The sequence below is a fragment of the Sceloporus occidentalis genome, unplaced genomic scaffold, assembly GCF_023333645.1.
Source record: "Sceloporus occidentalis isolate IW3139 unplaced genomic scaffold, rSceOcc1.0.p SCAF_27, whole genome shotgun sequence".
NCBI lineage: Eukaryota > Metazoa > Chordata > Lepidosauria > Squamata > Phrynosomatidae > Sceloporus > Sceloporus occidentalis.
The window spans coordinates 1,345,870-1,369,308 of NW_028317007.1; the positions used below are offsets into that span (position 1 = coordinate 1,345,870).

The 23,439-nt window shown below is 37.4% G+C and overlaps 1 protein-coding gene and 1 non-coding gene across 3 annotated transcripts in view; one reads left to right on the plus strand and one right to left on the minus strand.

Moving 5' to 3' along the window:
* The window catches only part of LOC149299853 (protein diaphanous homolog 3-like), a 265,720-nt gene that overhangs the window by 79,776 nt on the left and 162,505 nt on the right, over positions 1–23,439 (minus strand). For both annotated transcript variants that reach the window (XM_089485812.1, XM_089485811.1), the window contains 2 exons: positions 21,398–21,566; positions 6,168–6,303 (listed from right to left, as the gene is read on the minus strand). In XM_089485812.1, coding sequence (XP_089341938.1) covers positions 6,168–6,303; positions 21,398–21,566 — 305 coding nt within the window. The remainder of the gene's footprint in view (positions 1–6,167; positions 6,304–21,397; positions 21,567–23,439) is intronic.
* On the plus strand, positions 21,171–21,361 carry LOC149299854 (U2 spliceosomal RNA). The gene has a single exon (XR_016272350.1). It is a non-coding gene; the product is annotated as a U2 spliceosomal RNA (small nuclear RNA).

Below are 23,439 nucleotides of genomic sequence, written 5' to 3' on the forward strand. Positions count from 1 at the left end.
GTCTACATTTGTATTAGGTGGTGATGAAAAGGAGTTCTTAGATTGATCTGAGGTGACAGTTAATAAGTTTGATTCAAGTTATCACATTCAAAACAGGGCATATAAGCAACTAAACAGGCATCTTCAGGACAGCCACGTTCCAATTCTTTATGACATTTCTTTACTGTGCTTGCTCGTATTCTATCAACTACTTTTCACATATTGCCCATCATTAAAAAAAAGTTTGGGCTGTGATGCCATTCCTGATGTGCTACATGCTTACCTATATAGCCAGTACGATGCAATGATATAGATTTCTACTCCGGTATCACTTCCCCAATAATCAAGTAAACCTTGACTCTCACCCGCTAAAAGATGTTTACAACTTGTGTTTGACATACTTTTTGGTTTTTATCCTCTGTCCTGATCTCCTCCCTCTCTGGCCTCCTACAAGCCATAACTCTCCCCCTTTTTACCTAAAAGATCTTTTTCTGTTTTCACCTCTCTCCTTCTTCTCTTGTAGCCTGATACAAATACATCCCAAGCTGTGTGCTAGCCACTGAAACCAAGCGCTAACCCGTTCACCCCTCTGTTCATTTTATTTATACATCCTCGTCTGCATCCGGAAACCACTTAGCCCTAATTACTGCTACAAGAGGAGCTACTACTCCCTCTTTTCACCCCCCGCCCTTTTTGGTTTTTTTAATCACCAACACTATTCCCTCAGATTGTAAGCTCAGGAGGGGGCCCCTTAAAGACCCACTATTCCTGCCAGGAACTTTGTGTAAAAGTGCCATAAGGTTAGATGGCAAGCTTACGAGCAAAGCTCTCCACTCTTGATGTATTTACTAATATATATTTGTTATGTATGTGTTAACTGGTCCTTCTAGATTGTACAGCTCTGCGTAATATGTTGGCACTTAATAAATAAAAGAAAATTGTTATAGGAGCTCCATTTTAAACCCTAATAACTAAAGAACGCCTGCACCTCTTTGCCTTCAGTAAACTGCATTGGAGTCCAAATTTACTCCAATAAGCCTTTAACATGAAAAGAGGGCTAAAGTACTCCCTTAAGGACATAACACATCTAAAACTTCAAACTTCAATAGGTTTTTATGGAATCGCAGTGTCTTAAATAATAAATCAGCTTAACTGTGTTCAATGGTGTCATGGCTATTTATTTTCATAGGAGGCTATCACTGACACAACAGGGGAAAGAAAGGCTTATATCTCCTACATGCTCTACTTGGTAATGCTAGCCAACACACACAGAGTTGGGAAACCGATGTTCACTTGGTCCACTGTATGCCGTGCACAGGAGATGCGAGCCCCTCCATGGCAAATAAAAAATAGTGGAGACATCATCCTAGCCACAGAGGAGATGAACATAAGAAGTCTGTATCTTGGAACTTATGAGACACTGGGATTTACTAGTAATACAAGTGTGGATTCTAATATATGTCTCTATGTGCGCTTAATAGTTACATCGGGCAGAAAAAAAGCCAGCAACCCTGAATATACCTATCCTAAATACTGAATACCTATGCTTAAAGACAATAATACCATAAAGATATTACTGTGAAATTGACAGTACCACTACAAATTGAAAGTGTTTTCATTAGGCATAGCCCACGCCTGTGATGTTATGGTATTGTTATTAAGGATGAGGAGGAGTGAGCGGGTAACCTTCACAGAATAAGCAGGCTACTTGCAAATTCATGTGAGGCAGAAGGTCTGGCTCATTAACATTTATAGGAAATCAGAGCATGTTAAATATGACAGCTTTATCTGTATTTTACCATCCAGACAGTGTGAGATCTGAGATATGATTAGCATTGAATTCACTGCATCTCAGGAGAATTCACTCCTTCGCAGTCTATACTACCCACTTGGCCAACACTGTGTTCAGATATGGTTAGTGGCATGGCATACAAATGTTAATTTTAAAGAAGCAAGCTTCAACTAGTTTCTTTAGATGGCGTACAGTAAGTGTACGCAAATAAAACATGTATATAAAAAACTGGGAACACAGCGTTAAGGCTAAATGGGTAGCAAGCATTTGCACCTGCACACAATTTAAAGACAAGAAATGCAGTTATTTTGGGCGCACGAAGGGTTAAAGTGAATATCTTGGAATTTCAGTCTACACTGATCCCACAATGTGCAAAGAGTGCTGTTACTTTTTTTTTTTTTTTAATGATTAGCATTTAAACATATACAAAATGATGTACATCACCGAATAATATCTTTTGAGATTAATGCTTTGCATAACTCGTGTCCTGGGATCAAGGAACTGTTTGGAAATGCTCCTTGTCAAACCCAAACACCGTTAAAGTAACTGTAGACCTCAGTTGTCAAGAAACAATCTAACAGTTTATTCTCGGTGATCAGAAGCACGGCTGTTGTGTCTACGCATGTAACAATCAATCATTTATCTTTATCTCTGGTGGGTAAACCTAATGCGTTAAACGCGGCTTCAGATCCATTTTGCTTCCCCTTTCTCTTTCATGGGATTAGAACACAATTACGATCACGTTAGGTCCTGGCACATGTCAAAGACGTTCAATGGCTTCAAGGCAAGAAAGGAACATTAGTAGCAAGAGCCACTTTGTCTTACAGCAGAATGAGAAAGTACAGTTTACCGGTGACAACTACTTTCAGGTGCGTGGCATGGCTTGAAAAGAGTCTTCGACTAGACTTAACAATAACAAACCTCATGATACAAACAAACGTGTCATTTGTGTTCAAACACTGCCGACTGCCTGCAGAACTGAGCTGGCTTAAGTTCTTTGTTAGAAGTTGTAGTGGGAAAGGGATGGCGGCTAATGGGAGAAAAATCTTTGGCTTACTGTATACAATATACTAAAATAATACAACCTGGAATGGCTTGGTTTACCAATGAGACCGTTTAAGAGCTTGGACTGCATTTTCTATTTCAAAGACAGCATCTGATGGCAATCTCAGGAGCTTTCCTTCAAAATCTGATTAAACTTTCTTAGACAACTGCAAGATGGCATTCAGAATCCACAAATCCTGACGCTGTAGAGGCACGATAAATTTTAATACTGTGTCTTTTCTTGTTACAAAGTATCTCATAACCAGGCTTATCTTTCTTTTACTGCTTTACATATGTTAAAGGAATAATCAGACCCTGACAATTATATAGGTCATCCTCTTAGTATTATCTGCAAAGCCTGCAAGCCTCCAGAATATATCAGGTTAAGCAATGAATATTATTGGCTAGTTTTCCTGAAGATGTGGAGCTGTCAACCTGAGTTTAAAACAGAAAAGGAATTTGCATTCCCTGTGTAGCCTTAACTCACTGAAGCTGGATAGCTCGACTTTCGAGCATGCCAAAGGAATTATAAAATGTGGAGGAAAAAAATATACCCCCTTAAAAGGCTATATTACGTTTCTAAGTTGGGAAACTATTTCAAAAAATGACAAAAGATGTGAAGGGTCCAATTCAAAAAGGATTACAAGCTGACTATAAAGTATACAGTAATTTATCTGAAATAATAATCATAAAAAATATGTGCAAATATTTGACATTCGTACGTAGGTTTTACTTATTTTAAGTCTAAACTGTGGAACAATTTAAAGGATTTTTATCAATTTCCTGCCCGTCACTAGCTTTATGAATTTAAATCAAGTTGCCATTCAACTTGATAGAAAATGCCTGTTCTTCCCCAAACAGATGGAATTGATTGAAGTTGTTACACTATAAGCAGTTGTGTGAATAAATATGTATATGGACACGTGTATGCGGGTGTATGGATGTACATGTGTGTAGATATGCATATGTAGGTATGTATGTGTATGTGTATATATATATATATATATATATATATATATATATATATATATATATCTATCATGGTTTCTGTTAATACTAGTTAAATCAAGATGCATGGGATGTGGCCGGGAATGATAAATATTATAGATAACACTGATATGCGTGATGAAGGGTGTGTGGAAGAAAGACAGGTTTTCTCATGAAACAGATTGAATCAGGTCAGGAGATCTTTGGGTTTTACTGGCCCATGATTGTAAAGACCCCAGGGTGTGGTGTTGGCCAAAGGGAATAACTTCAAAGGGTAACTACGGCAACCACAGGGTCCAATCAGGGATCTCCCAGTAGACTCAATTGGGACCCTCTAGTATATCAAGGGACAGGTAGTGAAAGAGGGAGGAGGAGAGAAAGTAAAGAGACAAAGGAACATCACTAACCTGGAGCTCTCAGGGAAGGTAACTATGAACATGCATGTTTGAATATTGTAAATAGGAACTTATATGTATTTGTTGTAAGTGTGTCAATTAATGTGGGGATTATTGTTATTGTACTGTTATTTGTATTGTTTTATATTTGGAACGTTCTAGTAAAAGTTTGTATTGTTGTATCATAGCCGCATTGTGGATTCTTGGATATCCTGTTGTTGTTTCAAAATATTCTGTTGCATTCTGGAAGAAGCGAAAGTTTTCAGTTCAAACCTTAAAAGTTAGAAGAGATAGAACAGGGATTGTATAACTTAATAAGCCAGTGGGTGGGTTTATCGGTGCATATTTCATAAGTGTACCCATACACCCATTCACCTGGATAAGTGTAGTTATTGTAGCTAGAAAACACATTAGCCTTCAGGAGATATATCCGAATACATATTGTGATTTCATTGATATGTGTTTGGATGTATCTGTTGTTGGATCAGTTGTAATCTTAAGTACATAACACATTCATAAGTCTTTTAGATGGTATGCTGTAGATAAAGCATTAATCCATCTGATTGATATTTTAATAACACAATTCCCTAGTTCCCTCAAAAGAAAACTTAACAAAGTCATTTCATATGTACCTTGAATAGGTATTTAAAATACAACAAACACCCTGCCCCCCCCCCAAATCCATCAAATTATATGGCTCCATACCCACTAACAGAGTCAACACAACATCTATAGATTGCTCTAAAAGGCTCTGGGCATCTTTATGTCAGAGTGCAGGCCTTGGCACATGCTTAAGGCATTCCCTCAATACCAGGAGTTTTAGTACTCCAGCGACTGTACAATCGTTACCATTTTTACCAAATGTGCGTTTAATCAAGGATTCCACATTTCCATGCTTGATGTACCCGCACAAACTATACATTTTTTTTTTAAATAGAAAAACAGGAATTTCATTTGAAACCATAGAAACATGCAAAAAATAATGAGTGCTAGTACGAGTAATTTTCTTAGAATTTCTTCTGCACAGTAGGTGCCTCTGAGCAAGAATGACCCAATTTATGTTCAGCAACATCCCCTGATTACAGATGTAGCCACATAGGGTTTTTTGTTTTTTTAAAATCTTCTAGAGCAGGTGCCTCCAAACTGTGGCCCTCCAGCTGTTGCAGGACTACATCTCCCATACTCCTCTCCCAGAAATTAAAGACTATTATGGAGGATGTAGTCCTGCAACAGCTGGAGGGCCCCAGTACCAATTCATTCTTTGGTCTTTAGAACAGCCATATGCCTATACCATGCATGTTTCAATTGGTTCTCTGTATTAACCTCAACTGCTGCAAGGTAGCACTATGACTTCATCATACACTATAAGAAGACAAAGCCTTTGTTTTAAATCTGTGGAATAAAAGTAAAGTTGGAACAGCAGGGTAAGCTCTATTCTTTATAAGTATGCCGGAGTGAGGCCATCTTTTGCTCCTGTTATATTTACTCTTAACTTGGTGCACAAATGTTTGGCAGAATACAATGAGAATGCTCAATGAGAACAGGCTGTGTTGTGTCATTCCCTGATTGTATTTATACTGTAAGCAAAAACAAAAAGGTAATGTTAAAAAGACGACAAAATGTTGATGATACCAGTTGCCTTCATTTTAATGATTTGCTTTGGACTAAAGCTCACTGAAAGCCATGACCATGAGACAAGGCATGTTTATCTGCTTACAAATAAAAAAACAAGCCAGGAATGCTGAGCTCCTTTAGAACTGTTGGCGCCTTCTGTTTTAATGATGTTAGGCGGTAACATTAGGTAACATTAAGCAAAGTATCAGTGATAAATCAAGCCTTATTTCACAATAACTACAGGCTATAAGCAGAACACACCTTAATTACACTTTCTGTAAGTTGTGTTAAGTGAGGGTTAAAGAATCAATGCATTTATTAGATTATTTAGGTAACAGATCTTCCTCTGTACTCACCCCTGTTCTTTTCTAGCAGACGTTTCTTCTTTCGTTGTCTTTCCTGTTTCTCTCGTTCTGCTATTTCTTTTGCCAGTTGCACACGTTTCTGTTTTTCTTCAGCTTCCCTTCTTCTGATATTCTCTTTTGTTGCTTGCTACAGGAGCAAAAATACTTATATTAGCAATGTAGGTCATATGGAGTAAAGGAAAACCTCTATGATTTAACTTGGCTTCTGTAGTGGAATACAAGGGGATGGTTGCTTTATGCTACACGATTGACCAAGTTATATACACTTATATATTTTTTTAATCATTTTTACCGTATACTTCTTAAACCATGATTTCCATAATTGATGAACTGGTACAATTTACATATCTGATGAATCCGCACAAAATTATACCTCATTTTGATCAGCAGAAGTGGGGCCTTCTGTTAAAATCATTAAAACACATAAAACATAATGCTTATTAGCAATAACAGATACAAAAATTCTATATATATATTCTATGCTAAAGCACAAAAAAAAATCCTTCCATACTGTGGGTGCCACATCTCAATAATGTTTAGCAACATCTCTTGATTACAGTTATAACTCGCATACATATTTTTTATGTTCTAGAGGGCCACATCCATTCTTTACATATTAACCTATATCACATATTTTTAATACTATGGAATTTGGGGGTAGTATTTTGTAACACATATATTTTTACTTATAGTAGTAGGGCTAGAGAAATAAATTTATATATATATATATTACTATTCCCCCCTTTTCTTTCTTGCCAGTGCAGTTTGGCTGGAGATCCCTTTGGGGACCTCCCATACATTTTTGATTCCAGTGATCTGATGGTGACATCACTGGGTTCCCAATAAATGTTCTTTTCCCACTATTATTTTTTCATTTTTTGGAAGGGGGAGAAACTTTGTTTTGTCACAACACTCTGTTCGATTTCATTATATTAAGCACATTTTATAGGGCCACCTCTCCTTCTTTGTGGAAAAGCCTGGTATTGAAGCTTCATAAAACAAAGTTATTGCCCTAGCTTTGCTTGATTAAATTAAGCCATAAGGTGCTATATATCCACAATCAATATCTGTGCCTGAAAACACACAGAAATTACCTCCGACCATGAGTAAGCTAAGGCTAAGATGTCAGCTCGATTCTGTTGCGTGCTTTTAATGTAGCACATCACATAAACAAATAAAGGGAAGAGACAGACATACTTCCCAAAGCACCAGATGAACTCATAACAATTCAATAAATGAAGAAATCGGCCATCTGTGCAACTATTTCTGAATGAGACTCACCTTTCTGGCAGGCATATGAGGCACACGCTTAAATTGTACGATGCCATGTAATAGATGAAAACTGTTGTGTTTATATAAAAACACACAAGTAAAGTGGAGTGAGTTCATCATTGCCTGCCCAAAATCATAGCCCAGTAATATGTGTTCTGAGGATGCATTGCGATTAGTTTGAAAAGGCTCCATAGTGAATGGGGCAGCACACTGAATCCACCAAAACAGAGCAAAAGAGAAGAAACATCAAGTGACAGAAACAATGAATTAGACTTGGAAGAATTAAAGAAAGAGTGAACAAATGAAAGCTAAAAAGGTCAGTTAAATGTCTAGCAATTACTTATCTGTAAAGTTAGAGCAAAACTCGACAACAAAACTTCTATTAGTGCTGTTCACATTGCTCACACAATACTAAAACATTTAAAGCTCGCTAAAACATTAATTGTTCTAAAGTTAGAATGCCCTTCCACGACCGGGATACCACTACCTATAAACAGTGAATTTAGTCTAGGATGTTTTAGTCTAGGAACTCTTCCCTGTTGCTAGTATTCCTCATCCTCACCTGCAAGACCCTGAATCCTCACACTGGCTTCAATCAAGCCATCCTCATCCGAGTAGTTCTCTCCTACGATCTCATTTCCCCAAATCATCCGATAGATAATAAAATCACAACAGCAGGATTCTCTTCTCCTTCAGTACCAATAAGTCTTAATGTGTTAACGGTAATGGCGATTTGAAATAGTTTCTGTTATATATTTTCCAGGAACCCTTTTATAAACAAGCCACTATATAAATAAAAGTATCCTGCATAGCGATCAGGATCTCATCTGTTAACTCACACTAACATGTGACAGAAAAATATATATAATTTTTTTTTTTTTTATATACCGTATTTGCTCTGAAAAATACGATGTTGTATAATCGAGGTTGTCTTCTAATCAGACCTCAAATAGAGGTCTGACTACATTATCAGCCAAATGGTTAAAAAACAAAAAAGGCGGGGGGGAAAATTGTGCACTGGGGCCAGGCTATGTCCAGTTCAGGTAAGGGGGTGGGGAGGGTTTATGAGCAAGTATGTGTGATTAAGGGAATGAATGGGTATTTAAATGTTTGTGAATGTGTGTGATAGCATGGATGTGTAAGGGGGGGCGGTAGCATGGCATAGGGAGGCTGTAATCACACTTCTATCATGCCCAGGCAGCCAGTACATGCTAGAACCTGGGCATGATAGGAGTGTGATTGCTGTTAGCAAAATAAATAACCCAGTACCGGAATCTGTCACATGTGTATGGAAGGAAGAGATTCTCCTAGAGGTTCTGGCACCTTCCCATAGACTAGTTTGTATACAGTTTTGATTTTAAATTAATTTAAGGAATATCTCAGATATCTTAGTTCCTCCTATAGCTGTTAACATCACTGTGTTCTGTACTCTGACATCAGTATGCATGTCAAACATTTAGTATGCCAAGATAGTAACTTTCAGGGATCATCCAACCTAAACCAGCCTATGGAACAAACAAAGTTTTGCTGGTGGCATTTTGTCAATGACCCTTTTCATAGGACTTCTTGAGCTACTACATAAAACATACAAGGCAGTCAGGCTGCATCCTCTGAGCGCTATAACACCCTTCACAAATAGGCTCGCTTGTGAGTAAAACTTAAAACCAAACTGGAAATTAATGTCAATTATTTTTTTTTATTTTTATAATTAGGAGTGTTTCCTGAGGATTTCGCTGAGGAAGGCTAGTCTCACTGTCCAACACCACTATATTACAGAACAAAACAGCGAAAATCTGAAACGTCTTAAAGATGCTTTAAATTATGGAATACATTTCTTCTCAAAAATAAACCACCACCTACAATTCCTTACTCTTTGCACCTAGCACTACCCCCCCCCCAACATACCACTGGAAAATGGAATCCAATTAAAATATTTTGTCATCTGAGTATCAAAAATATTTTCTACTACATATATATCTAAATTGCATTGAGACTTTCAGTTATGACCACACAATTGTAAACAACAAAGTGGCTGTGTTACTGTGCAAGAAGATGTGGTACATTTGCATCGATGATCTTGCAAATTTATGGAACTCAAAAAAAAAAACCAACAAAAAAAACACCCTATCCTTTCTTTTATATATATATACATACACACACACACAGAATAGCACAATTGTGACATCAGTCTTGTTAGATGTAAAGAATGAAGTTAAATCTTAAGCCTGGTTATCTAAAATACATATTCAGAAGTGAATTTAAGGCAGTGACACGACTGTTGACATGACAGTGGAGTGACTACTGTTTCCATGGTAACTAATTTAGCTTTTTCCCTCTCTCCACCTAATGTTACCACTGCTCGGAATCTAGGTTCCAGAAACCTGTAAACCAAATACCTCATCTGGAAGGACAGCTACACTGGAAAACCATGCATTTTCATCCATTTTTATTATTCAAAAGTAAATCAAATTATGATTACCGTATTTGCTCGATTATAAGACGACCCTGATTATAAGACGACCCCCCAAAATCTGAATATTAACTTAGGAAAAAAAGAAAAAGCCTGAATATAAGACGACCCTAAAGGAAAAAAGTTTTACCAGTAAATGTTAATTCATGTAAACAATTTTTTTTAATAAAAGCTATGATTGAGAAAAATATTTTTTTTGTTTTTATTTCTTGTATTTTCCAACCTGTCCCCCAGTTACGCACATCTGCCCCCAGGCTTGCCACTCCAATATGGCACTGTGGCCCATGATATGCCTTTTAACCCTCTATATGCCACTGTGCCCCATGGTATGCCTTTTGACCCCCTATGTGCCACTCTGCCTCCAGAAATGCCTTATACCCCTATATGCCACTCTGCCTCCAGAAATGCCTTATACCCCTATATCCCATTCTGGCATTTAGGGGGTTAAAATGCATATTATGGGGCAGAGTGGCATATAGGGAGGTATAAGGCATTTCAGGAGGCAGAGTGCTCTATTAAATGCCCCCTTAACGCCACTCCAGAAATGCCCTATGCCCCCATTTAACACACACACACACACACACACACACACACCCTATACCCCCATTTAACTAACACACACACACACACACACACTCTCCCCTTCCCTCTCAGCCCTCTCTTACCGGTGCTTCCAGCCGGGGCAGCGGGTTGACGTCGCCTTCTGCTGCAGCCGGAAGGAGGTGGAGTTGGCAGCGGGGGTTTGTATCCGTCCGTCGCGTATACTTTCCCCGGCTGTCAGAGATCAGAGTTCCCCGCACCGGTGCGGGGAACTCTGATCTCTGACAGTCGGGGAAGGTTTGCGCGACGGACGCAGACAACCCCCGCTGTTAGCCACACCTCCTTCCGGCTGCAGCGGACGTTGTCTACGCGGATCGCGTAGACGTCAACCCGCTGCCCCGGCAATACAGCAGGAAGCACCGGTAAGTGTGTATGATGGGGGGGGGGGGTGAGACAGGAGGATCCAGGTCCCCTGCAGCGGTGCGGGGGATCTGGATCTTAGTCTCCTAATCAGACTCTATTTGAGGTCTGATTAGAAGACGACCCCGATTAGAAGACGAGGGGTATTTTTCAGAGCATTTGCTCTGAAAAAAACCTCGTCTTATAATCGAGCAAATACGGTATTTGTTATGGAAAAATAAATCATTTTAAAGAACTTGATGCATTTTGCTGCATGCTAATTGGTAAATACATTCTTAAGATATTTGGGTTAGACTTCAGTCTCGTTTCCAGTCTCTCCCTAAGTGCTCCTATTGAAAGCAGTAAGAGTCTTTATAGCCCTTCTGGATGTCTCTTGTCTTTCCCCTTATATCCCTGCTTACATCCCTGTGTCAATGCATTTACTTACTTAACGGTTTTATCCCCAGTTTTATCCCCAGGGCAGGTGATCATGCAGTGATCAGAAACAAGACTCTACAGACTTGCAGTCTTGATACCAGAACATTTATCATCAGAGATCCTAGCAGGGTCTGTATAAACTCCTGTGATCTCTGCCATTTCCTTAAGTGTTCCCAGCAGTATCAGCACTGAAGCTGCAGTTACGATGACAAGGGAGACCAGAGAGCTGGACCTCCTGTGTACTACATGGCAAATGTCTGCACCGGTGCGGAATACTTAGGGCATGCTACTATGTCCAGGTGGTCAGTTGGGCCACTTAAGAATAGTACCGTATTTGCTTGATTATAAGACGAGGTTTTTTTCAGAGCAAATGCTCTGAAAAATACCCCTCGTCTTATAATCGAGGTCGTCTTCTAATCAGACCTCAAAATGTCCGCTGGGGCCATGCTGCTTACTGGGCTTTGGTCGCGAGCGTCAGGAGAACAGGAAGATAGAAGAGTGTCACATAACTCTGCCTCCCCTTTCCTTCCTCTGGGGGCGGGGCCAGAGAAGTTGCTCGCACAGCCGGGCCCCTGCAGAAGTCTTCGAGTGAGAGATCTGCAGTTCAGGTAAGGGGGTGGGGGAGGGTTTTTGAGCAAGTATGTGTGATTAATGGAATGAATGAGCATTTAAATGTTTGTGAATGAGTGTGTTAGTATGGATGTGTAAGGGGGGTGGTGGTGGTAGCATGGCATAGGGAGGCTGTACTCACACTCCTATCATCCCCAGGTTCCAGCATGTACTGGCTGCCTTGGCTTGATAGGAGTGTGATTGCTGTTAGCAGTTATATATATATATACCTCCAGAAATGCCTTTTAACCCCCTATATCCCACTCTGCCCCATGATATGCCTTTTAACCCCCTATATGCCACTCTGGCATATAGGGGATTAAAAGGCATATCATGGGGCAGAGTGGGATATAGGAGGGTATAAGACATTTCTGGAGGCAGAGTGGCATATAGAGGGTTAAAAGGCACATCATGGGGCAGAGTGGCAAATAGGGGGTATAAGGCATTTCTGGGGGCAGAGTGGCAACCCTGGGGGCAGATGTGCATAACTGGGGGGGCAGGTTGGCAAATAAAAGGAAATTAAAAAATATATATATTTTTCTCAATCATAGCTTTTATTAAATATGAAAATATTTACATGAATTAATATTTACTAGTAAAACTTTTTTTCCTATAGGGTAGTCTTATATTCAGGCTTTTTGTTTTTTTCCTAAATTAATATTTAGATTTTGGGGGGGTCGTCTTATAATCAGGGTCGTCTTATAATCGAGCAAATACGGTATATCCTAATGTCTTAAAGGGGTCAAAGATACGCATTTATCAAAATTTTAGAACTACATGGGTCATTCGAAAGATAATTCATAGTACTGTTAAATCTACCAGTCTTTAGAAAAAAAGTAATAAAGTAAAACCTTCCCTGTCATTTTTGAGAGAATATTTGTCATGTGACACAAACGTAGGTACTGGTTATTGCCATATACTCTCTAAAGGCTTACCGGCAAATAGACTAAGTGATTAAATTAGGTTAAATCTAACAAAAAATAAAATCACACACTTTTTGAATTATAAATATGAATGAATTACTTACTCAAACTGAGGTATAATATGGCAACAGTAGTTTTAGGCTGTATTATAAATCATTATATAATTTACCAGGTTTAACTAAAGATAAATTAGAGATTAGAACCTTCCTCAGTAGATTGAACCTTCCTAAATTGTCTCCTACGCAATCGGATATTTTAAATGATCCAATTCAACTTACTGAAATAACTAATACTATACGAAATTTAAAGAAGGCTAAAGCCCCCGGCCCAGATGGCTTCTCCGCTCCTTTTTACCAACTATTAAATCCAATTATTGCTCCATTAATCTTGAAGATGTTTAAAGAGGTTCCAGTGAATAAATGCTTTCCATCGGAAATGCTTCAGGCCTCGATAATACCCATTCCTAAATTAGGGAAAGACCCAAGCCAAGTGACAAATTATCGTCCCATATCGCTGATAAACCTAGATATCAAAATTTTTTCAAAAATTCTAGCTGAGAGACTAAAAAAGGTAATACGAGCTTTAATTCACCCAGATCAAACTGGGTTTCTAACTGAAAGGAACGGGGAGGATAATACTCGCAGAAATTTAAATCTTATATATGAATTAAACGAGTCCAGATCGTCGGCGGCCTTTATTGCTCTAGACGCCGAAAAGGCGTTTGACCGGGTTGATTGGTCATTCTTAGAAGAAACTCTTAAAGATTTTGCCATGAAAGGGGACTTTTTACATAATATTTTAGCCTTATATCAAAATCCCCAAGCTAAAATCCTAGGCATGAACCTAAGCTCCGATACTTTCAATATTAATAACGGGACTAGACAAGGTTGCCCACTAGCCCCCTTGCTTTATATTCTTTCTATAGAACCTCTTGCGGCCATAATCCGCCAATCGGATAAGGTTACAGGAGTAATAACTGGCCCAATTGAACATAAAATTAGTCTATATGCAGATGATATTCTGCTTACTCTAACTGAGCCAGACACTTCGATTCCTGAAGTTATTGATCTTATTAAAGAATATGGTTTATATTCCAACTATAAATTGAATATTGATAAAACTCAAACTATCGATTTCAATATGGACCCTTCCCATTTAATGTGTTTGAAGGGTAAGTTTCCCTTTTTTGCGAGAGGGAAATATATTAACTATCTAGGTATTAAAATTTATAATAACTTTAATGATATAATAACCTATAATTATCTGACACTATTTGATAGTATGAAAACCCAACTTAATGAGTGGCAACGCTTAGAAATCTCCTGGTTGGGCAGGTTAAATACACTTAAATCTTATATGATACCTAAGTTAATTTACCTATTTAGAATTATTCCACTTCCAGTGCCTAGTAAGACTTTGAATCAATTCGATAAAATATTTTCAGCATTTGTTTGGTCAAAGAGGAAGCCTAGAGTTTCACGACTTATACTAAGCAAAAGCCAGGCTCAGGCTGGACTAAATTTTCCTAATATATCAATTTTACATAAAATTTGTATGTTCAGCCACTTTTTAGCCTGGGATATTAAACGGGACCAAGATTTACCTTGGCGTATCTATGAAAGATGGAAATGTAATGATTTCGACTTAGCTCATTCCTATTGGCTTGGCCCTGAAGCTTTAAAGAAATTAAATATCTCTAACCCATTAATTCTAAATATCTTAAAAAATATGCTTAGCTTTAAAGTAAAATTTGGCTCGCTAGATTTATGGTCACTCAGCATGCCTATAGAAGTGTTACAACTATCTTTGAAAGATATAGATTTCAAAACATGGCAGGCCCATGGGATAAAAAAAAATAGGAGATATTTTCTCCTCAGGAGTAGTTAAATCTTTCCTAGAAATCCAAGAGAAGTTCTCCCTTCCAAATAGGGTGCAGTTTTCTTTCTTAAGACTTATAAGTTTCAGTAAATCTAAGATTTGGACCCAAGCAACAGATTTAGACCTATTTATTGAGGGACATTTTAAAAAAAACATAATAGCCAAACTAGGAAAATTATTAGAAAAAAACTCAATTTCGAATAAGCCTAATACCATTGTGAAATGGGAGGTTGAACTTGATATTTTTTACTCGTCAGAAATTTGGTATTCTGCTTGGATTAAAACAAGGAAAGCTATTCATTGTATTAATCTTCAGGAACAGTATTACAAAATACTCCACAGATGGTATTATACACCCTCAATCTTACATAAAATGCTAGGAACTACTTCCAATTTATGTTGGAGATGCAATCGGGAACTGGGTTCCATGACCCATATTTGGAAATGATGGTTCTGTTCCAGAAGATTTTTGGATTACAATGGGAGTTAACCCCTCAAGCGTTTCTATTTCATATAGATCTTCCTCATCAAAATAAATCTAACTTCGATCTAATTATTAATATATTAGCAGCAATAAAAATCTGTTTGGCCCGTAACTGGAAATCAGAAGAAGTTCCAGCTCGGCTTCAAATTTTTAAGCAAATTGAATATCAACATCTAATGGAGAAAGGTTTCTTCAGAATCCATAATAATTTAAAAAAGTACGATAAGATCTGGTTACCTTGGCGAAATTTCTACTCTGGTACGGCCTGATTTTAATTGTTTAGACTCCTTGGCAATTTTCTATCCTTACATTTTCTTTATATCTCTTGAAAGCCTCAACTGCCCTGTTTAAATCTAGGGCTGTAAATTAGCCATCTAAGTCATGAATGTGTATAGTAAATTCCATATCTGTTCAAATATATTTTAGAATTTTTTTACTTTTTTTTTTCTTATGAGATTATGGTATTGTTAATGGAATGATCTTGCTTTGTCCGTTTGTCTGTCTGCTTTGTACCTGAAAACTTAATAAAAAAAAAATAAAAAAATATGGCAACAGTAGTTTTAATGCATACAGCCAAATGGATAACGTGATAATAAGTGATAATGGTTACGCTTTAGTAAGTGCTATGGGGTGAAATACTTCTTACTCCAACAAAGTCTGGGATGGGGCATATACACATTGGGAGAAAGAGAAACCGATTGTCAGGTTGTGAAGATCCTTAATTAGAAATAGTTTAACAGGTTTATTGCCATGCACTAAGGAGTATGACGTTTAAGAATGCTTTGTGTGAAATAAGTTAGACTTCCATAATAATAGTTAAAACCACCCAAACACTGGGGGCTATCACAATATAGCTAGACACCATTTTCTAACATTTGGCAAGTGGCAACATCTCTTTGGGTATTTTTTACAGTATATCACTAGTCCCCAAAAAGAAATACTGTATGAGACACAGAGAAATAAATATCTGAATGAAAGAGTGACGTATGGCCTACACTTGCACAGAACACAGGATTATTTCTCTCTTCCCAGGACAAAATGGTAGGAAAAAAGGATTATCCATAGATATGGATATCTACAGCACTAAACAAGCTAGAAAGGAAAGCCTCTCAAGCCAGTAGCATGCTGAGCGGATCATAATGACCCATTATTAAGCTTGTTTGAGGAGGGACCTCCTCACCTGTTTTCGTAAGTCAAATTGTTACATACTACTTGTTATGTCCTGTCTACCCGTTGTACAACGCTATGGAATTTGATAGTGCTATATAAAACAATAATAATAATAATAATAATAATAATAAATATCACTTAATTACAAAAACAGTTGATTAATTTTGGATGGTGCCGCCGAATGAATACAGCAATGATAAAGAAGTATAGGAAAATGATCTGAACATTACAAACTGATATAGAAAAGCTGTATACTTGCTTCATGAAGTTATGCAAAAAACATAGTGCAGCTGAGGATTTACCATATATGGTCATTAGAATTAAAACTATAAAAGTTATATGGTTGCCATTCCCAAAAGCTCCTATATGAGATACATCACTAAAAAGTTGAAGGTAGGAAACACTCCCACATACAAAATACCTTATAAATTTAGAAAAAGTGGCTTAACATGCTGGGTAATCACAGATACTATATGCCTTCCAACCACTGTACATTTTAGGCACTCCCTTACTATGCATACTATGGAGTGTATTTACTAAAACAATTTCCAAGAGAGTTCAAGTACATGATTTCGCTATGCCTTATGACTGCGCATTGTAATGAGAGATTTCATGAAAATCACCTGATTTAACAATGGATTGTGTAGGATCAGCTTTGATGGAGAAAATGGCCAGCATTAACATACAGGAATACATTGCAAAGTTACCGAGTTTAAATCACATTCCTATCATTAAACCTCCCTTTTAAACATATAAACTGCTATGTGCGAGGAGATTGGAAGGCTAGCATGTCTGCTGGATCATGTTGTGTAGAAGGTGAGGGACTGCTGGATCGTGTTATGTGGTGGTGAGGTATTTGGAAGAGGAAAAGAGAAAAAAATAATTTTACTGAAGGGCACGTGCCATTATATTTATTTTCTAGAATATTTGAGTGTGTTTAAATATTACATTCAGTAACGTCCAACATGTCATGATTAATAAGTGATTTACATTGAGACTAAGATCCTTATGCACAAATAATGACAATTGCGTAAGACAACTTCCTTTATATACATTTGTAAAACTTTTCGTAAAATGATGTATACATCTTTTATGGTCTCTAGTAAGTAAACACACAGGCTGTGCCATGTCATATTTCTTTGAAATTATGTGAACAGTTGGACAATGCTGCTTTCTGCACAGCAAAGCTGTTCAGTTTCTGAGCCTACTGTTCAGTGTTCCTCATAAAATGCAATGCCATAGAGTAACATGTCATCTGGCACATCTTTGAAATAATCTTTTGATTTTTGATGTGTTCACTGAGGCCTGTATTAAACTGGACAACTATTAACATTGTGTGTGAATATGTTTTTCAAGGATGGCACCAAATGTTCTATTATTTTCTAAACTAAAGTTCTGCTCTAATGATCATAAAGTTGACACGTTTTGGTGCCTTTTCTAGGGTGCATGAACAAGGATTTGGAATAACCCAAACTGCCATGGAATGGAACAGTGCTTTGCTACATTATGTTCTCTGTCTATAATAAAGGTAGCATTTGAAATTATTTTTGTGATGGTAAAATTGGGTCATCAAGTTATCAGAGACCAAACCCTGGCTAAAGAAAGCACAAAATAAAACTTTGGATTCAGATTCCAAAAAGCATATCCACGTTTTATGCAAATATTTTTATATCTGTAATAATACTAGCCCATGCTTCCGGTGCCGTGTATGCATTGTTTTAGTAGAGTGCATATATGGCTCTAGTACCATGTATTATAATTTGGTAGTTGCGCTATAAATGTATTACAGCACAACAAATACTAGATAATCATTTGGCCCATTCAGTCTGCCTGTTCCACAGTCCTTTAAGAACAATATACAGGCACTATATAGCTATAATAATAAAAAGTAAAAAACAAAACAAAAAAAACCCATGAAAATATAATGCACAATCTATCTGCGGATTAAAATAAGTGTGTGTGGGAAATGTCATACACACACACACACACATGGCAGTAAATGATACAGAGAACTGGCACAGCATTCTGAGCCTTTATTATTCTCTAATCCCTAACCTTGAGCCTATGGATCTTATCTCAGAGCAAAAATAGCCAATGGTCCTAGCATTTTGATCCAGATATTAAATAGTGGGATTATCTCAGGAGGCAAGAACACTGATCGACTTGAAGTATCTTGATTACAATACTTGTACCTTATGACACTAGTGTTAAAAATATTTTGGCTTATTAAGTAGAGGCGATACATGATAAACATTAAAAAGTCAGAACTGTCTCCCTACTCCAGTATGCTTTTACAGCAACAACAGCTACCTTAACTAATGAGAACTCTCACACAGGACTTGGCAAGACAAATGTTTTACCAAAAAAATGAAGAACCCCCCCCCCACACACACACACACACAAAATACTAGCTGTGCTACTTTTTTATTGTGGGTTTTCTGTATCCTTAGCAAATCTATATCCAAAATATTTAAAAGTTAATATAAGTGCAACTGAGCACGGAATGTATGAAGAGAATTCTATGTAACTGGTTACACAGACCAGATACTTGATAAGGCATGTTGACAGGCTAACAGATCTGTTTATTCACTGATCTGTGGGTCTTAATAAACATCATATAACAAAAACTAAACTATGCGCGATAAAGAACTGGAGTAGGTTCTGCACAACCCTCGTCGTTTCATCTTCTCTGCTGAATTTACCATTTTGTAAATGTGCAAGCTACCATGAACGCTTGTCATGTGCCACAGCAGCAGGCACTGATGGGTTATTGCCATCGTAACTGAAAAGGCTGTAGAAAAGTTTTTGATGCTGCTATATTACATTATATTTACAGAGGATCTGCTAAACGTTTATATGTCTAGCATGATTCATTTCCTGCTGAAGCGGAACAGCACCTTTAAAGCAGTGGACTCTTCCGGATTTTACATGACGACCCCAGTCCTTGGAGTAGAAACTCACCAGGGTTGGCCCTTCACAAGGCATAACAAATTTGGTCCATTAGCACAGTACTCACTGGTGTTCCCCAGCGGTTGGAAGTTTAACGCAGCGCATGCATTCTAATCATTTCATTATATAATCATCTGGGCCGACAGCACTCAGTTTTCTACCTCATACGAACATTTGGCAAGTGGGAGCTTTAAAGCAAAAACACAAAGGGAAATACACGCGCCGCTTACAACTGTGCACGAAGCATAAAGAACGGTATGTAGAAGGAAAATATAAAACTCAAAGGACATGTAAATTTTGTATTCTGAAATACATGTCATTATGTTCCATTTATAGACATCCAGAGCCTGTAATAACAATAAATCCTGAGTCCTCCTGTGTTTTTGTAGCTTGATGGTGCATTGAGTACTGTTGCCTGCAAATTCTTTATTCACATAATTCTAACATTACACAGCCATTCTATGAACTCCAGCCGTGCGTCTGCATTATCCTCTTCTCAGTAAATTATGTGTGGCAAGAAATTATATTAATAGCTTATTTGGGGTGAAAGTAGGAAGCTTATTTTTTGTTAAGAATGGCAGCGCGCCATTTATATTATTGACGGGTAGAAATCTTTTTTGACAACCTTCACAGGAAAGCTATTGTAACGGTGTGTCCGTTATTACAGAATTTTATATGGAAATCAAATTAAGAATATGATTGTATATACAGACTCAAGAGAAATCAAAGATTATTTTTTTTATCGCTTATTATTTCAATTGATTCCCAAAGACAGACAAACATCAACCCCAAAAAACTCTATGGCTTGTAAATATTTCCAAAATTATAGATAGGTTGTGATGTGCCGAAAAAAGTCCCATAAATTTACAACTTGTTTTCTCTGTCCAGGTCTGAAATCCACGGCCTGTAAATTTCTTTTACACTTTTTGTGTTTGTATGCTTGGCTACTGAGGGCAGCTAGATAACAATATTGACTTTATAAGTCCTCTTTTATATAAAACCTTATCAGCAGAACAAAGAGCCAGATGAGTATTGATAAAGCTATATTTCGGCACTGGGTAAGGCATATTCTACAGCTTTATATAACTGGTGTTCAGTGCAATTTATTCCAGAGATGAAACATGATATTGTACTAAATTTCAAAACTAAATCAAACACGCACAAAACTTTTTCTCCAGGGTTGCTTACTGGTAGTAAATATGAGAAGGAATTTCCCTACTGGACATATTAATGTGTTTGCATTTATTCATGTAGAGAAAAACATTATAACTTGACCTTAAAGGAACAATCTAGTTGTTCCTCTAAATTGTATTTTTTCTTTCTTTCTAAATGTATGTTGAAAGCCAATTTTTCCCGGACTCCAGTGCATGTTACTGTGTGCATTCTTTATTTATTCATTAACTCCACGCAAGCAAGAAATTACATCCACACTCCAAATGTTAGGGTCGCTAAACTGGTTGTAGAACATTGGAATTGTACATGGTGCTGCAGAATACCTGACAAAAACTTCCCAACGCTATGCAAGATTAATACATTTAATTAATTTCATCACGTCGCTGCAAAGCTACCTAGCCGGTATTTCAAGAGCATCCCGGTAAAACAAAAACAAACAAAAAAAACTTACGTTAAAGCCAATCAAGCTTTAATGAATATAATAAGGCTTCCTCATTGCATCTGAGATGATGCTGCGGAATACGACGGCACTATATAAAATGTGTTTTTTTGTTTTCCTTATACAAACAAGGTGTTTCATAGTGAATGTATAATTGATCCGTACAAACCAAAAACAATTTTGTGTTCATGCGCTTTTAGAGGACAGGTCTATGTACACTTCGACAAAGGGGTGAAAAAAATAAATTCAGATCGCTTCTCGGCCTTTTGGCTAAGATCAAGTGTAGTATCTGTTCTTATCAGTTTAATATCTGATACGTCCCCTATCTGGGGACCATATATTAAATGGATTTTTAGAACAGGGAGATGGTAGAAGAGCTTGCTCTGTCCACTCCACGCATTGACCTGGTATTGCAGTACCTCCAGAACCGGTGCACAAAAAATAAATAAATAAATTCAGAAACAAAAAAAAACATACCATAAACATCGTCCTGAAGTTATTCAAATCCGTGAAGAACTCCTCCACAGAGACCTTTTTTGCGTCGAGGACATAGTACTCCAGGAGCCCACGATACAGTTTCTCCATGTTTTCATACATCCGGGAAAGCTTCTTAAACTGCTCTCTCGCACTGACTGCAAAACTGTACCTCGTTGTTAAAGCAAATAATTGAATAATTGTAGAACAGCAAGTTAGTACAGGACCACCGCCTAAACATGAAATATTATAATAATATAATATTAATGTCATCCTGGCTAATAGACCCCAGTAGCCTTTCACTAAATATGACATGTGAATTGTTCTAAGGCAACATAGAAAACTCATAAAACTTGTGTTACTCCGCTCTTAAAACTGGATACATTTGTCTCTGAATACAGTAATGAGTCACTGTCTTGTGTGGCATACTGTATTTTATTTAGCACATAATATGCAAGTCTATCAAACTTCATTAGGAAAAAATTGTATAAAAAAAGTTCACAATAACAGATTCAGAGTGGAACGTGTGTCAAGCGTCCAAGAGATATCAGGTAAATAGAATGAACGTGTACTGAAGCACGTCAAGGAACTAAACACGTCCAGCCCTGCAGGAGGACATGGTGAGGGTGTGCAAATTTGCAGCTCTAAGGGAAATAGTTATTGTCTCTTGTCTGAATGTATCCTAACGAATAAACGTTGGGAGGAATAAATTAACTTTACCATATTGTTTCCATTAAAGCAAATGATAGGTAACACCATCAAGACATAATTAATGTGGAATCCAACAGAATATACTCATTTATTGCCCCAAACGAAGGACTTTGCATCAAATCAGCTTCTTACAAAATATGACCAATAAACGTCTGTCTGTGACTTTTAGCTTCTGTAGAAGAAAGAGAACACACAATTCCCATGATGGTCATCTAGGAACCTAAAATAAAGTATTATGGAAACGGGAGTTCCAAAACAACTAGAGAGCTACATATTGGCCTTAACTGCTCAATACAGTGGCCATTAAAGCCCAAAGCTGGGGTGACTGGATTGGCTCAAAACGAAAAAAAACAAGATAAAAACAAGCTATTTAATACCAGTCCAATGGCAAGAGCTAATTGCATATACATATAATAATGTGAAATATATTAATATGTGTATATATTGTAGGGAATCTTTTTAGTCATCTGTATATTTGAAAAAATATACAGGTTTTAAGTATTTGCCTATAAACTGTGAATTATAATTTGGATGGGAAAAAACAAAGCTCACGGAGTAGACCTATATAGATGAAAAACTGTGCTATAGCATTTTAATATTGACTTTTAAAATTGCATGGTTATTGTATGTTAACACAGAAGCGGATAAGATGGCTACTAGGAGAAGTGCAAATTCACCATTTATACAAATAATCTGCTTCCAATGAGCCGAGCCACCCCTTAGCCGGTGCCAAGGCCACCATGAAACTAAGCATTTCAACCAGACTCACCCGTCTCTCAACGAGGAGACCCCAACAAGTTTGCAGTGTGAAAAGGGCCAAGTTGGACCATCAAATACTACCAGTTACACTGTAACTCGGACCAAGCAGAGACTTGCACAAAGGAAAAATGCACGCCAAATATATTTCAAGACAAGAATAGTTCTGAATATAAACTTTATGTGAAAAAATGTTCCACAATATTTCATTGGGTGCTGTCATAATCAGTCTTTATTGTAGCTAATGACTGAACTATGTACCGTCGCTAAAATGGCATGTAGGTGAAGGTCAAGGTCAGATGAAAATGGAAATATTTATAGTGAAGATTCTCACATAAGGATTCCCAAAGCAAACATGCATGAACCCTGACACTGAGACAGTGCCATAAATGCTAGTCACCAATTAACGGACCTGACATTCATTTCCCTGTCTTTTGGTCATATTTCATGTACTCGAGGCAGTAGCAGACATAAGAGAATGTTTAATAACATTTCCGCTCATACCACAGTATTATCTGTAAATTATTCTCTACACCGTATTGACCAGCTGGTGTGCCAACTACCATTATCCTTAGCCA